The 17,227-nt window shown below is 38.1% G+C and overlaps 1 protein-coding gene across 1 annotated transcript in view; it reads left to right on the top strand.

Annotated features, from left to right (window-relative positions):
- Positions 1-17,227, top strand: part of LOC139711922 (pleckstrin homology-like domain family B member 1) — an 87,879-nt gene that overhangs the window by 23,267 nt on the left and 47,385 nt on the right. The window contains exon 4 of the mRNA XM_071623768.1: positions 16,861-17,040. Within this exon, the coding sequence (XP_071479869.1) occupies positions 16,861-17,040 (180 nt within the window). The remainder of the gene's footprint in view (positions 1-16,860; positions 17,041-17,227) is intronic.

Raw genomic sequence — 17,227 nt, 5'->3', positions numbered from 1 at the left:
GTAATGATATCGTTGCTCGCAGGCCCAAAGGATAAAGTTAGAAATGATACAATAAGGGTCGTAGTCACTGAATTATTGACCAAAAGCAATGGTTGCTTGCAAACCCCAAAGTTAAGTAAGTAATGGTACAATGCTGATATTTACTGTGACTTGTACAACTTGAGAAGTAAACCAAAACTTTTTGGACATACTTGTGGATACCTATGAACTAACAATATACTTTTATGAATTTGGATATATACTTTTGTAAGGTATTTACCCTATGATATGTATGAGTCAGCATTTTGGGGATTAATATGTGTGACAGATGTATGGGGTATCACTAGAATCCCTGCTCTCTCCCCACCCCCTCCCCCAAAAGAAATAGAAGAAGAATGAAATTGCCACCCCACAGAGCACAAGTCGCTCGGCTGAGGATGCGAGGCGTTCCCGCATCGTATCCCGCTGAGAGAAGAAATTGCAGCTGACACGCTCTACCAGTGGATTCTTGGTGGGTCATCTTCCTCCTCTACACGGAATCCGTCACCCCTTTTGCATCCCAATACCTAGTCAATCTTGCTCTGTTACCACTATGGACACTATAGGGCAAATAAAGCAGCATTTAGCCAGCTGAAATATGATAACATTCTGCAGATGCTAATATCTTTCCTTGAAGGTCATGCCCATAAAGAAACTCCCAAATTTAAAAAATTATGAAACTGAGCATTGAACCATTATGATAATAATTCTTCTCTTACATAAGACAATAGGGTTCATGCTACTATATAAAGTATTATTTATAACATCCTGGAATATCAAAAATGGGCTATTCTTACTCTCAATCAAACATAACATCTTTGCAATATTAGACATTTGTCTCTATTTGTTTGTTTGTTCTCCTAAATGTGACTCAAATAAGGCTTTTTTGTTTTAGTAAGTACCAATGAAGTGACTTATAGGAGCTGTAGGGGCACCTATTTGCCATAATATTGATAGAAATAACAAACCTGTTTGTAATTCTGTGAAAATGAAATAGAAGTTCTTATCAGATATATTCAATATTCATTTCAGTTCATTTAATTTCATTCAATTTCCATATTTAAAAAAAAAAACACAATTCTTGCAGTCATGATATGAATAAGTCTTGATATAAATATGTACATTGTGGGGGACCAATTAAAGCCTGAAGCCCTATGAAAAAAGGCCCCAAAGTAAATATAAGACTTTCACAACTTGAAGTAGGGGTACAAAATATATAGGATACAAATGGCACACAAAGGAAACAGTGTAGAAAAAGGAAAGAGTGAAGTATTATCAGAATTATATAAAAAACTAAGTTGCTATTTACAGACAATGCATCTAAAGTTATTTCTAAACTGCTGCAATGACTTGAAGTTTTTTAGTCACTTCAAAAAGTATTTTAGAGGATGGAACCGTGATAAAAAATTGCTAAAAGGCTAATTCAGTTCGGTTGTTGAATAAACACTTTCCAAAATAGCAGTTTCATCTTCAATATATTATTGTTAATAGCATGCGACTATGGAACTGATTCTCACAAATTACTGGCACGTTGCAGATTTTTTAGACATACGTGTAAATGACATTAGCAATTGTGGCTTCACCAGTGTATGGTAGCAGTCAATAGCAAAGTGAATGCCAACATTACTTCCTTTTTCTTCTGTGCCAAGAGGGCAGAGTATATTGATTTCCTGTATTTCCGGGATTGACGAAGCTGATTTCTGCACACGCTTAGAGGGACAGTACAGTATTGGTGGAGATGAAAATTGGGCTTTTAACTTTTTGCGAGATACCAAGAAAACACTTATGATAAAGTACAGAGCATACCATTTTAAAAGGAATTAAAAGTTTATTTGATGAAAATCGGGTTTGGAATGACTGAAACATCCAAAAACAAAGTAAAACAAAGCGATCGTAATAAAGTTTGGGTCCCACACTTTATAAGAATCACTCTTTTTTGGATATCTCAGCCATTTTAAAACCAATTTTTATCAAATAAACGTTGAATTCCTCGTAGAATTACATGCTCTTTCATATTTCATAAGAGGTTTCTCATTATCTCACCAAAAAAGTTAGAAACTTGAAATTAGGTCTCAACCAAAACTGTACGATCCCTTTAATGTTTATATTTTCCTGTTTAGATGGTTCTCTTTGGCCAGGGGGTTTCAGTGGTGCCAGAGGAATTGAGGATTTGGCTGCGATTTTCGCGATGAGTGAAATCTGTGTTTTCATACTCACTACATTTGTTTGCTGGAGTGCTGATTTGATATCAAAATGACAATTTGGCAATTTACAGGTTGATTAGATGAAGTTGTTTGTTTGCTACCTGTCAGAATTTTGAAAATACAGTGATGACATCTGACCAAAGATCTATAGCCTTCCATAATAACATCTATTCTCCATTTATTATTTTGGCATCATGGAATTTTCTTGATGAGTGACTTTTTAAAGGAAACCAAAACCCAAAGAGAAATGTGGATTGATTGAAAGCAGCAACATTGGTAGAAGTAGTTGATTACATAGAGGAGAAATTGTGAGCTACAACCATAGTGTAAGATCGTTTGATCATTATTGATAATCAATGATTGATAATCATATTTGATAAAATGACAGCGATATGGTATTTGGTTTTGTTTCGTACAAACAAGATGATACAAATCTGAATCATCACTCAGTCAATGTCGAAAGGTATTTTTGGTGTTCAAGTCTTCATGTGATACATTGCATAATTTGAGCACACATATATCAACAGCCTGTGCCCGTTTCAACTTTTTTATCCTATACTATAATACTCGAAGTTGTTGTTGTTGTCGCGGCCTTATGTATTTCCTGTTTTATTTCGGCGTTGCTGGTTTCTCTATCTCCTCCCGAGCCGTCGGCTCCGGGCAGTTGCGACCGGTGCCGTCGGCCGCAGGAGAGTATCCTACATCGAATGGCGCGGGTTTCGTCCCCTCTCCGCCTCCGTGTCGACGTCGAGGACGAAAAAGAAAAATTAATTAGCTACATGCATAATGCATTTTTGTGCGTGACGAAAGAGCTGAGCGTTTCAATATTCACGGAACCTACGCTGGCCTCCTGCTTTCTCGATTTTCCATCTTTTAGCTTGCAGAGACACTGGGGGATACTAAAGATGATGGTGCAGTGAAATCTCTGACATCTTCCGGCGGACGCGCACGCACACACACAATGTACCTCGCAGAACTCTATACACACTCTACACTGTGTGTATATAGTTCTGTGATGTACCTTTGCCTCCGCCTGTTACGTGTACTGAATGTATTGACGATGGTTACACGAATCTGTGTGTGCGTGATATGGACTACAAGGGCATTTACGTACAGTTCGCCATTATTGGCGTCCCCAAATGAAAACAACGAACGTTGGTTATGTAGTTGTATTTTGCACAACTGCAGAATACTATATGCAGCTCAGGTACGTCATTTAGTTTGCTCGCCGTTTGCTCTCAAGTCCGGTGTCATTGTACGCAGACTGTTTAGGACGCGGCTAAATATATTTGCCGATCGTACCCTTACATATCAGATTACACGCGCAGCTGTGTCCATTCGTTTACTGCAGAGCTGCTGTAATCATACATATTCATAAGATGAGCGGACGTAGAGGAAAACCTCGCTTTGCCGACCGCCTATTTTTAAAATTGCAAGTGGAAATAGAATGTGTGGTTCTATGGTCTATCAAACCAAGTTTTGGTGACAAAAAAAAGAGGGAGCAAATGAAGACGAATGCAGTGATGTATATATTCTTCTTTCTTCCATAACATGGGAAAAATATTAAAGAAAAAAATACGAGGTCGTGAGAACCTACTCACACGGGTGCCTATTAAACCTGATGACTATGATCTCCCCCTCCCCAAATAATAACAATGATAATAATAATAATCATAATAATAATAATAATAATAAGGATAATGATAATAATGATATAATAATAACAATAATAGGAGCAATAATTGTAGGCCTAATATTAATTATGACAATGTACAATCTGAAGCAGATGTAGTTCTATATTAATATGATATATCAAGCCAAGTTTTGGTGATTAAAAACAAAAAGGAGGGAGCAAAATTATGAAGACGAAAATACCTTATTTTTCTCTCATAACGTGGGGAAAAGAAACATGAAAAAAAAAAAAACCCACAAAACAAACCGAGGCCTTGAGACCAGCCGTGGATTCCCGCGGGTGCCCGCGTGGATGCAAGAGCAGGGGGTGATCAAAGTCATAGTGTTAATATCTTCCCGTTTCGACGGGAACAACCTGTGGGCAGAACTTTCGGGGAATCTCATTTGCGTTTTTGGTAATTTTTCCCTGAATGTTTTTGTTTTTTGCCCTGCGGAGGTGGAAATGTGTGTGTGCGTGAGGGGGGGGGGGGGAGGGGTGAGGGGCAACAAGACAACTGTTGGACTTCAACGGGTGCAATAATAACCCCTCGAAACTCAAGTTCTATAATAAAAGCAAGTAGTGGCGGGAATGATCCCTACCAATGGACCGGATCGCCTGGCATATACTACAAAAATGTATTATAAAATTTCTGGGAAGGGCGGTCATTTAGAAGACAGCACAATTAACGAAAGAATGAGAAGACTTTTCTTTTTATTTCTTCAATAAAAATGTGCAAAATCGTATTATGAGAAAAAAAAATTAAACCCCTCAAACCCGTGGATTTCCACGGGTGCTGCTAGTTTGAGAAAGGAAGGCTTAAGTTAGTCTGAAAATTCAGCCTTTACTATGACCCATGGTTTCGTCACATTTATTGTAAACCATTTATGAAGAGAGTCTGAGGATACCAAGACTATCCTTGCCACGCCTCCCTGTTTTGTATGATTACATAATGTTTGTCCATTGATTGGGATTGTTGACAAACTAATAGAGAGAGCCAAACCCCCTTGAATCACCCATTGTACCTGTCTGTAGTATCAACCATTCATTTGAGATAAAGACATCTGTTTTGTACTAGTCTGCATATTCAGACCACTTTCTCTTTAGGGACAAGTTTTGCACAACTCTGGGAGGTTGCCCATGCAATACTTTTGTATGGTATTTCCCAATTTGAATTTATCAAGGCATTTGAACCCAAATAATAGTGATCATAATGATGATATGCTGCTGATGACGATGATGATAGTAGCAGTAATGATAATGATAATTATGCTAAAGATTTTCAAGCAAATACTATAGGCACCTATGTGTCAGGATAAACTGCTTTCAAACTTTAAAACGAGATACTTGAGGCTGTTTGTAAAAATAAAACTTTGGAGGAATGCAGTGATGTTGGAAATGATTATGAATTGCTTCAAATACACAGTAGTGGAAATCTTTTATAGGGAGATTTGTCGTTCAATATTTTTCATGCCCAGTTGTGTTCCACCACATGGAATCAGTTTACCAAATACCAAATTTTCAAAACCGTTGCATTTTTGTGTATGTGTTCACCTATTTCAACCTCATTTTTCAGCTTAGCAAAGTTCTTTTGATTTTTCAAATTTATTTAGCAAAGTGCTAGGCTTGTCAATAAATTCAAAATATCATTTGGATGCAAAAACTCTCCCGCAGAACTCCTTTTGTTAGAATGGCCTATGATTCCTGTCTGTAAGTAAAGACTAGCATTTTATGTCTGTTACACATAGGTTCAAACACACACACACACACTTACACACATATACAAGACTTGTCTGACAATTAAGGTTGTAGAGGATTATTATTTCCACAGGATGAACGGTATTATAACTGCACCAAATCTTCAATCCTGGCTGCCTTAATTGCCGCGAGTGTAATAACCAGCCCACCATGGTTGCTGTTCGCAACGCTTTGTAATTAGTGATAGATATTGCACAAGATGTGACACAGCAGGCTGTCCTACTCAATTAATGTCCAAAAAAAAAGAATCTTCGACAGAAGGGGAGGGGGCAAGGAAGAAAAGAGAATATGCTAGAAAGCTGCACAAGACCTAAAAGTTCCCGGCTCACTTCCTGCTATAGGAAGCCATCTGCGTGCTGTTTTTTTCGCGGGCGACGATCTTGAGACAATCACCCTTATTTTGTATCAAAGCGTGCACAAAAACAACAAAACAGGGCACCATCAGCCTGGCGGTATGAGTTTGCGGGATGTGTTCGTTTATTGGTGCAGAGTCATGATTTTCGGGGGGAGGCGAGAATGCTTACAAGGCATGAGTAAACAAGTGGGTCTGCGTTAATAGAAAAATATTGTGCAGCCGACACAAGAACAGAGTTGGGGTCCTGAGAAACACACAATTTCTGCAGCTCCGTGCTGATGTTTTTATTGATGAGAATTCTTTGTGAGGAGATGCAGCGTATTACGGAGAGTGGTACGCCCACAAGATCATATTGAAATTATTTGGATTATACACGATTGAGACAGTTGCATCATTGGTATAGTGACCTGGGATAGAAAGAGGTAAGCTGTCATGTCAGTGCTCAAGTTTTTCTTCTTATACATGTATCTTATCGTCTATCATTTGTAGAATTACTGTAAAATTGAGTCACCTGTCCAGAGCTAAATGGCAAACTTGTTTCTGCTGGCAATGGCATCAAAGTTTCTCCAAAGCCCTATGTTGGAGTAGCTGCATCATGTCATGAACTTTCTTTGTTGTTAATATTGTTGTTGTTGTTGCTGCTGCTGTTGGTGTTGTTATTGTTCTTGTTCTTGCTCGTGTTCTTGTTCTTGTTAATAATATTTTTCAGAGAGAGTGAGAATGAACTTGGCTCCAAATGGGAATCACAGAGACTCTAACACTCCAACTTGAGGCAGGAAGTCTCATGCTTTGATGCCATTTTGGCAAAATCTTCAACTCCTTCACTTGAGTGTAAATTTCTCCCACTCAAGCTGTTTGTCTCCAACTTGAATATGTATTTTCTCCTACTTTAAAGTTAGCTTTCTCCCACCCAACTTTACTTTTGTCATATGATGTTCTAAAATAAGGCCAAGGTAGCATCAGATAACATATAAACCTAGAGCTTCCAGGACCCTTAATCGGGCACTGTGGATTCCGGCCTCAAGAAATGTCACACTTCACGCTCATGATGTTGGGTTCGCACACATACTGCAATGTCAACCCATTGAGGACGGTTTGATTTTGCTACAACACGCATTTCGCATAGGCGCTTGCCCAAGTGTACTCGGGACTCATCCTCAATGGCTTAATGTTCATGATATGAGAGTCTCCAGTTTGCTAGTGGCGTCCAGGCGGGAGAATCTCCCATTCAAAGATTCCTGGGGTTAGAGTCTCTGAAATAATTTTCCTGAAGTATCTAAACAGGTAGCTTGTTTGGGGCCATCTTTGTACTCTTTGAAATAAACATACAGCCTGCCATACACTTCTTATGTCAATCCAATAAGCAAAAGTTGTGCAATTCATTGTTTATGTCCAATATACTTCGTCAAGAAAGGTTACATGTAGAAACTATGAAATTAGCCCATTTGAGAGTTGCCTGGGATTTGCCTGACATAGCAAAAAAATGACTTATGCAGGACAATTTATAAGTTTTTAGAAAGGAAAAGTGCAAAGCGCTTCATAAGACACAGAGACCAGGAACATCTATGAAGTGTGAGTTCGACTTTTTAGATAAAAATGAATAGCAGGATTGGTTCACCTGAGTGATAAATCAGTCAAGTTGCAAGATATCATAATCATTATGTCTCGGTAAAATAGGTATTCCCTCTCTTTCCCTCTCTCTCTCTCCCTGTCTGTCTGTCTGTCTGTCAGTCTGTATCAATCTGTCTGTCTCTCTGTCTCTGTCTCTCTAGTCTTGCAGTGTGAATGAACACAAACTTGTGATAGAGACAAAAAGTAGGATTCAAGTGAGCAGCTGATAAAAGTGAACAAATGTCGTCGCAGCTTTAGGAAACTTTGTGCAAACTCTTGAGATGATAAAAATGTGCTCTCCCTGTTCATCAAGCCAGTTGTGTATGGGGAAACCAATACTTCCATGGGCTCGATTTCAATCAAAGGTTCTGTAGATATTTCTTATCCTCACATCTTGCTAAAAGCAGGTGCACTTTTTTAGTTGGGTTATTTATGATAGATCAACACATCTCACTGTCAGCTGTTCCGTGAAACGTAGAGTATGTTTTGCGAGCAAAGATGAATCCCGATACCTGACAGTGTGGCGCCACCTGCAGTGACGTCAAATCTTTGTGACGGGTAATCTTAGTTACCACAGTCATTGTACAAGTCTCTTCTTCCTCACAACAGAACTTACATGTTTTATTCCACCAACTTTTTTGTTTATGTTTTTATGTAGGTTGTAACATTCCCTCTTTGTAAAGGTTTGTGAAAGTGCATCAAGTCATGCGCATCTTATAGTAGAATGCCAATATTTGTGTTTGTATTATAAAACTTACTGTATGCCATTGGTATTAAAAGATGAAGTAATTTCCACAAATTTCACTCTATAGCAGAATACCTATGGACATCTTAGACTCTTTGTGTGGTGAGTAGTCAAAGTGGCTATAAGACCACAGACTCTTGAATCACAAGGTCTGGGGTTCAAGTCCACCAGCAGCAATGGTTGTGCCCTTAGACATACCAAAAGAGTATGTCACTATCCCCATTGCCTCGTCCTCTGGAGGGGACTCAAAGCCATTAGTTTTATGATAGCTTGCTTAAATACAAGCATTTTCTGCTTCTATAGTGACCATAATTATAAAATTTCAAACACAAATGCTGTGTACTGTAAGACACGATATATTTGCAGCATGAAAATTTTGCAAATTGGAGCCAACGACCTTTCTTGCAGCATGAAATTTTCGTGAATTGCCACTGGCATCCAATGCATATTGTGTAGGCAAGAACTTTTGCAAGCATTTTAATTTCACAAATGTTGCCGCTTGCATAATTCGTGAAATTAAAATGCATGCGAACATTCCTCGTTTTACAGTAGGCCCTATGTATATACATTTGTACTATTATATAAATAAGTAATGTGATAATAGGCCTCTGTTATTAACACATGAACATTTTAGGGGGCATTCCCCAGTCCATTAAAAGGTCCAGTCACATGGCCACAATAATCTCAATTATTTGAATCACAATTTTGCAAAAACAGAGTTTTTTTTATGTCTGTGGATGTAAAAATAGTAATAACCAGTGATATTCAGATTGTTATCCACACACACCACTAAATTTGCAAGGTGTCTGAAATCTACCCGGTGGGTTTTATGTTGTTGTTGTTTTGTTTTTTTGGTTTGCCATTTGAGAGTGCAAATTCCAAGAATTAATGATGAGAATTTTATAACGTAATCAAAATACACATTTCACACTTTTTCCACCAAAAAGTGTTAGAAGTCCACAGCTCTTTGTTGTAATGTACAATGACTAATTTATAGAGCGTGGGGTCAAGAAAGTGCATCTCCAAAAGTGCTAAAAACAAACAGAAGTACATGACAGTACAACAAAGGACCTGTATAAGGATTTGGTAGTCTATAATTCAAACCCAACCTTTTTTCCCACTGTCCTGAACATACCTTGAGAATCTGTAGTCTGTTTGAATAAAGGTGATCTTCATGTAAATTTGCAAGAGTGAATGGACATCAAACAATGCACTTGTGCAGTCGGATGATCTTGTAATGGGGAAAAGCCCAGCACTAATTTCTAGTCTGGGAGGAAGACTAAGATAAAAACTTGAAGGGGCCATCTCCCCGAACTTTTTTATGACATAGTCGTTTGCGTCAACTATTCTCTTTATGAAGCGATGACACATGGTGAAGTCAGACTCGGGGACAACATGTGCGTTAACACTCCTGTTGATAGCTGAATTCCTCCCTATTTATCTCCTCACGCATCACCAATTCTTCCCCCTGTTGTTTGGCACCGCGACTTTTCAGCGCAGACGCGTGCGAGAGAGGCCCGTTCCGCATTTACGCCGTCACTTCCAGATCTCCCCTATGTCACCACTGGCTATTTTTAGGGAACAAGATTTCTGACAAACGTTTTTAGATAGATACACTCATTAAAGTGAAGTTCATCAGTTCGTGGGCAACATTAAGCAGGTGAAAAGTAGAGAGAAAAGTTGTGGAAGACTTAGCCTATAAGAAAGCTTTCAGAGATACACGTGAAGCCAAATGGTGAAAGAAAGGTAAGGCTGTTTTTCGGTATTAGCGTATATTTGAGATCTTGCGCATGTTGATGTGTGCTCAAATTTGGCAGTTTTATCATTAGTATCTGCATATGTAGAGCTGAGCGTACATATTTAGCTGCACAGATAATTTTTGACTTGCTAAGGGTAGGCACGTGATCAAGCTGGCCACAACAGACAGACTTCTTATTTAAGTGGTCAACATCCTTGAAAGTTTGATCAAAGTTTTAACCCACTGAGGATGGGCTGATTTTGCTACAACTTGCATTCCCATAGACACTTGCCCGAGTATACTCAGGACTCGTCCTCTACGGGTTAGTCAGCTATTGCAAGTGTCTCTGTGTAGTTTGTCTTTGTTCTTCCAGACGAGGCAGTATGGAGTATGTTATTGCCGAGAATTTGATTCTGTCATGCTATTGGATAGCAACTTTATGTCTGCCATTAAAGGGACTGTACGGTACTGGTTGAGGTAGGGATTCATGTTTTGAACATTCCTAAGTGAGATAATGAAAAGCCTCTTATGAAATATGAAAGAGCATGTAATTGTTAGAAGGATTCAACGTTTATTTGATGAAAATTGGTTTTCAAATGGCTGAGATATCCCAAAAAGTGCTAATAATAAAGGGCGACATGCCCCAACTTTATTAGTATCTCTTTGTTTCACCTTGTTTTTGGATATCTCAGCCATTTCAAAACCGATTTTCATCGAATAAACTTTTGATACCCCTTAGAACTGCATGCTCTTTGACATCTCATAGAGTGGTTTCTGAATATCTCACAAAACGTTAAAAGCTAAATCTTCACCTCGACCAGAACTGTACACACCCTTTAACTTTATGGGGGTTCCATGACATCTGCTCCTGCGACAATCGCTCCCATGAAGTATCTGCACACGAAGGCCTAAGCCAAACATAAATTCTACCTACAGAAAACACCCTTTGATACCCTAATCCTAATCCTCACATCAAACTAAACCTAAATCCCTACCACAACCCTAACTGTAACCCTCAGTCCTAGGAGAAAATAAGACCAGAGCAGTTGTCGCAGGAGCAAATGTCTTGTAACCCTTTTGGGGAGATGTCTATGCTTCCTTATTATGATAATCAGCCAGCCCTGGCAAAATTTTTGAGACAAACTTTTGATAAATCAGAACAAGTTTTCAAAGTGCAAGAGACAAGATCTCATTCCGACATATTCTGTATCCACCATATCTTCATGAGTATGATATAACTGCAACTTGTTTTCACGTGTGGTTGAATTTGTGATTAAGAACCACTTTGACAGAATGAGAAAGAAGTCTCATTCTCCTTCAAGGGAAAAGTTGGCAATTAAAAAAATTTCCCACTTTTCAGAAGATATACAGGACATTTATGTTAAGTTGGGCGATAATGCTGTGAGTTGCTTTATTCTTAAATATGCTTTCATGAGGTGGAAATCACAAAAATAAAAGCAATGTGAAGTATGCCACATACATTACTGTATTTTCCATAAAAATTCTTAGGTATAAAAGTGTTGTAAGAGGTGATCTTAGCTCATGAATTTTGGCAAAGATGATTATTTGAAGAAATTGCAAAAAATCGCCGAACGTAGTTTTTGGTTGCAGGTCGGAATGTACTCATATCTCATAATGACCGCATAAAGGATGCCAATATCCATTGTTTACAGACTAAATTTTGTTACCTTTTTTAATGAAATGTGTTTTTTGTTTGTTGTTTGTTTGTTTGTTTGTTTGTTTGTTTGTTTGTTTGTTTGTTTGTTTGTTTGTTTGTTTGTTTGTTTGTTTGTTTTTTCCAACTGTCTTGAGCATTTGGGTACATTCAAAATGAAGTTACATGAGACTCTAAAATGCATGAAGCTGTCAAGAACTTTCTTATGCAGGTGAATAAGTCCCGGTGAATGACTCTGCACTATCAAAAGTAGAGGGTAGACCAGTATGGGGGGATATCTCTCCCTCTCTCTCTCTCTCTCTCTCTCTCTCTCTCTTTCTCTCTCTCACGGAAAATGTGTCGCCAGATAAGTGGTGTGTATGTCCTCTCCAACACGGCTGAACTGTTACGATTTCAATTAGCTACGGGAGGTTCCTCTTCCTTTTTTTTTTTTTTTTTCTTCTTCAGTCTGCCTCCATCTGTTCATTAAAACTTTTGAGCTCATTTAAAAACTGGAGGAAGATGGTAAGGAAGGGATGAATGACTTTGCCAAAAAAAGAAAAAAAGATGAGATATGAAAAATGAAAATATGATTTTAAAGGACAGTGAGTCATCTGATGACCATTTTTTTAAAATAAAGCAGGAGTGTACATATTTTTTAGATTACGCCAAATTTGGCAAATTTATGATGTAAGCATATTCAAGAAATTTGGAGAGCTGTTGAGTATTGGGCCCACGGATGATTCTTTGATGCAAAAGATGTTAATAAAGAAGTCTAGATTTAAGGCTAATGATGAATGTCTTTAAAAGATAATAACATGCTGATAATCAGCATTTGTATGAAGACTACAAGATTTTGCCATTTCAAACAATGCCTCCATTTCATTTTGTGTATACCGCAAAGTTTATTTCTTATAATTTTTTGCTGCTGTCTGTGTCAAACAGATCATCTGTAAAACATGCATGATTTGGCTCGCACACTCATGGTCTGGGTAGAAAAAAATAATAATAATGATGAAATAAAATCTAAAAAAGAATAAAACATGTTACTCCTGGGAGCAGGAGATAAAGATAACACAGAAAATTGGAATATGCATTTATCATTGCTCCTGAGTATGACTTGCAGAATCTCTCTCTCTCTCTCTTTCTCTCTCTCTCTCTCTCTCTCTCTCTCTCTCTCTCTCTCTCTCTCTGAGTTGTCAGGGCAACTTGACCAACAAGTTTGATGTAAGGAGGGGAACAAATTTCCCCAAGACAAAATTTAGGTCATTGTGAATGATGAACGTATGCATGGTGACAAGTTCTAGATGTACGTTTCTATGTCCTTGCTCCATTTTCCTTCCTCCCCCCCCCCCCCAAGGTATTAATGGAACTTTCATTTGCAAATCATGATGATGTCGAAAGGCTCATACTCACAGTAGCTGCAATTAAATACAACCCATGTTTATAGTTATTATGCAGGGTTGCACACTAACCCGTTTTTTTCTACTGGTCTGACCTGTCTGTCAGACCAGTAGATACCTAGTTTCTCCATTTTTGACTGGTCCATTCCTGAAAAGGTTACTGGTCTGACAGTGACTTTTACTGGTCAGGGACTGTCGGACCAGTACCAGTGTGCAGTGTTGTATTACGTATGACTTTTTATCCAGGGTAGCCCCTTGAGTGTAAGTTCTCCCTGTGCGTCCTGACATTATTTTGCCCAAGTATTGCCCGCCAGGCACCCAGATTTACACCTTGAGTAGAAAGGGACAAAGTAGATTAAAGGTCTGGACCAAGGATTTATGCACTGGGAAAGACTTGAATTGTGCACTTCGAGTTCTGTAGGCCTAGACCTGTATGGATATATCTACCATCATTCAATGGTCCTGTTCACTCTTACTAAAAAATTGTGTGTTTTTTTTTTTAATTGATTTGTGCAGTGCAGTGCAAAAAAATTAGTGTAAAACAATATTTTCGCGGCATGAAATTTTCCCAAATTGGAGCCAATGGCCTTTTTCGTGGCGTGAAATTTTTGTGAGTTACCTCTAATACTCAGTGCATACAGTGTAGATAAGAACTTTTGCATGCATTTTAATTTTGCGAATCTTGGCTCTTGCGAAATTCACGAAATTAAAATGTATGTGAACATTCCTCTTTTTACAGTAATTCTTATGTGTGAACACGAAAATAATTGTCAACTTTCCGTGGTACACATTGCTCAGCAAAAGTTGACTGAGGTGCATTGCTACACTGAAGTTGGCTTGCTTAAACTTTACAGCTACGTCAAGTTTGGATGGATCACTGAAAACTGATGAAAAATCTTGGCAAGTTGAAGCTAAGTACCTGGGTGCATAAAGGGTTATTGAATGTCAACTCCAGCAATGGTTGTGTCCCGTAATGAGTCATGAAGGATGTAGATTAGCATGCGTCATCATCAGTCGCAACATTATATATAAAATTTTAGCGGTGTTGATATTGACACAAGATGTCTGCAGAGCATTCATTCACAGTTTGGCACTTGAAAGGGAAAATTCATTTTGTAACTACTTTTCTTGTACACTTTAACAAGTCAAGTGTTGTATTTGTCCATGGCTTCCAGTGTTCATATACAATAATACTCTCACAATTGCCCTCAATTTTCAGTAGATGATAATGGCTAGATGTTCTGTATCAATAACGTCGATTAAGAAGGATATCTCCAACTTACAATTTATCATTGCTGCAGGAACAAAGCTACAAATGTACAGTTTGTATCGCCTGATTGAATTCCTTTCCTTCCTATTCAGCATATTTGGTTTTTGAAACAGGACATGACTCATAAATGTTTATCATTTCAGAGATTCCAGTCTGAATCGTCCCAATTCACATCTCTGATTTTTACTCAAATCCAGGACATGCGCAAACTTCCTGGGATGAAATGTTACCAAGAGGAAGTCTGCCACAATATTTGTATGGCAAAGTCACCAAGCTTGTAGAAATACATAGGAGTCACTCCATCTCGGCATTCTGTCTTGTAATCACCATCCCCTGATAAAATCATTTTTCTCACTCAGATATTCTTGGTTTCCTTCCTTCATTTATTCTTCCATTTTTCATTCCTTCATTAGTGTCGGCTGTCTTGTTTCCCTTTACAAGTATTTTGACATTTATCATTGTTTTCACTCTTCTTTCTCTTCTATTCTGCTTTTGTGTCCCTCTCAAAATTTTCCCACAGTTTACTCTTCTTGATTTTGATTTTATTGAGTCATCCCTGTTTCCATTTGTTTGTTTGTTTGTTTGTTCATTTGTTTGTTGAATTGCAGCAAATGAATATCTTGTTCACATTGCAAATATTTAAAAAAAAAAATGATTGTGCAAGCATGGTATGAAAACTATAATCTAGCAGTGCGGTTATGTATGCTACTGAAATGACAGATGTATATATGTATATATATATTTGCTATGTATATTCAGTGCTGTATTTTGTTATCATAGAACGAAAAAAATGTTCTTTAGAGAAGACATATGTGCTCACATTGTACAGTATCACAGAAAGTCATGTACTGACAAGTGATGCATTGTAGAGTGCAATGCTGATTCGTTAAGTAATCACATGAACGGATCCAATTTGCAGTCATTCCAACTTCAGATGCTTTATCGCATCATAAATGACATTGAGGAAAGCTGCAGCATTCTAGGGAAATTAGAAAAAAAAAAATATGACAGTCTCCTGACTGATTTGACCTTAATACAATTCCTGTCTCAGTGGCGTTCAATGGATAATAAATTTACCCACATTAGAAAGTTTTTACCTGAGAGTGCTTCATCTTTTCAACAAAAAGGAAAAAACAAACAAACAAACAAATTGCAGTGTAGCCAGTTTTGAAGCGTTTTCACATGATTGTCCGCCAAACAATCCCCTCATTTTGCCCCGGTCTTGATTGGGGTATCACCTTCTGACTCCTGATGTCGGCACCCCTGGCAAAGCCGCATTTGAACCCTCGATTTCCTGACGTTCCGTCATGTGCAGCGCCGTCAGATTCCTCAAATAGTGTCGCTTAGCATTCCCAGCCGGCTGAACAACGTGGCCTTGCGCTGCAGCGTCACATTTCGCCGTTTTCCCCCCTGAAGTTTGAGAATGAATAAGTGAGAACGGTAGGAGGGTGAATCTGATTGGATCATTGAAGACTTAAAAAACTAAATCCATCTCCTTGTGAGAGCTTACAGTGTTGTTTTTAGCATATAAACCCACCTGAAGCATTAAGAGTAGAAATGACTACAATAAACATGACATCCTTAAACATTAGTTTGATCATCAGTGCGAAAGAAAAAAGAATCAAACAAGCCAACACATGTCTGCCTCAGTGAGAAACATCATAGCATACATACATTATAGCAACAAACACACTTGCCCACTTGCCCAGGGCACATAAAAATCATGGGCGGGCAAGCAAATGTCAAACTCACTTGCCCATTCGGGCAAGTGGTAATCTGTACAATGAAAATATAAAAATGATGTTAATGCAACATACTCACTGAAACAGAAATCATCTAAAAAATAAAGAAAAATCAATAGAAGATTTGGGCAAGTTGTTCTTGCTGCTGAACAAGCAAATGTATGATCCACTTGCCCAGCAGGGCAAGCAGAATTTTAAATTTTTTTAGAGCCCTGTTAAAGGTGTGGTAATATCGAAGTTGATGATGTTGATGTTCAGATTGATGGTGATGGTGAAGTTAATGGTAATATTGAATTTGATATTTGGCCTTTGAGTGTTGTACATATATGGTACTATAAATACAGTGGACTCCCGTTATAATGAAGTCCTTGGGACCGGCAGTTTTCTTTAGCTATGTTGAAATTTCGTTATAACCGAACAAATAAACAATAAAAATTCATAGAGTGGATTATGTTGTTGCCTGAATTATTACTTCGTTGTATCCAGAATTTCGTTATAACTGTGTTCGTTATAATGGGAGTGCACTGTACTACTCATCATCATAATTATCATCATAACAAAGTTAATGCAATGTTTAAATTGAGATTGATAGTGATGTTGTAGCTTGTGGTGCCAGCAGCAACTTCGCATCTTTTGCAAGCAAGAGACTCATTACTACAATGTTCTCTATCTCTGTCTCCTCATTTCTGCCAGGTAAAACGAGAGTGGGCACGACAGAGGCTAATGTGAAGCAGGATATCTTGATCACAGGAAAAGATGTCCTACCCGAACATTGCTGTGTGGAGAATATGAACGACACTGTGGTGCTGTACCCCATAGGACCGTGCAGTGTCGACGGAGACAGAATTACTAGCCCTACAAAACTCACACAAGGTAATGTACAAAATGGGAAAGTTATCTTTTTCTTTTTTTCTCTCTGTTTTACACTGTCAAAAGAAGTATTTTTTTTTGTTGATGTTGTTTGAATACATCAACTCTGCACTCATCCAATCAAGGGTTGATAAAATCTTTACAAAACTTTGTGGTTATCAATAATGGTAGACAAATAGGTGTGCAGTCA

The sequence above is a fragment of the Diadema antillarum genome, unplaced genomic scaffold (assembly GCF_040938485.1).
Source record: "Diadema antillarum isolate AM-2024a unplaced genomic scaffold, OU_Dant_1.0 seq00001730_RagTag, whole genome shotgun sequence".
Classification (NCBI taxonomy): domain Eukaryota; kingdom Metazoa; phylum Echinodermata; class Echinoidea; order Diadematoida; family Diadematidae; genus Diadema; species Diadema antillarum.
Note: the sequence above shows the minus strand (reverse complement) of the source record. Positions and strands in the feature narration are given on the sequence as shown.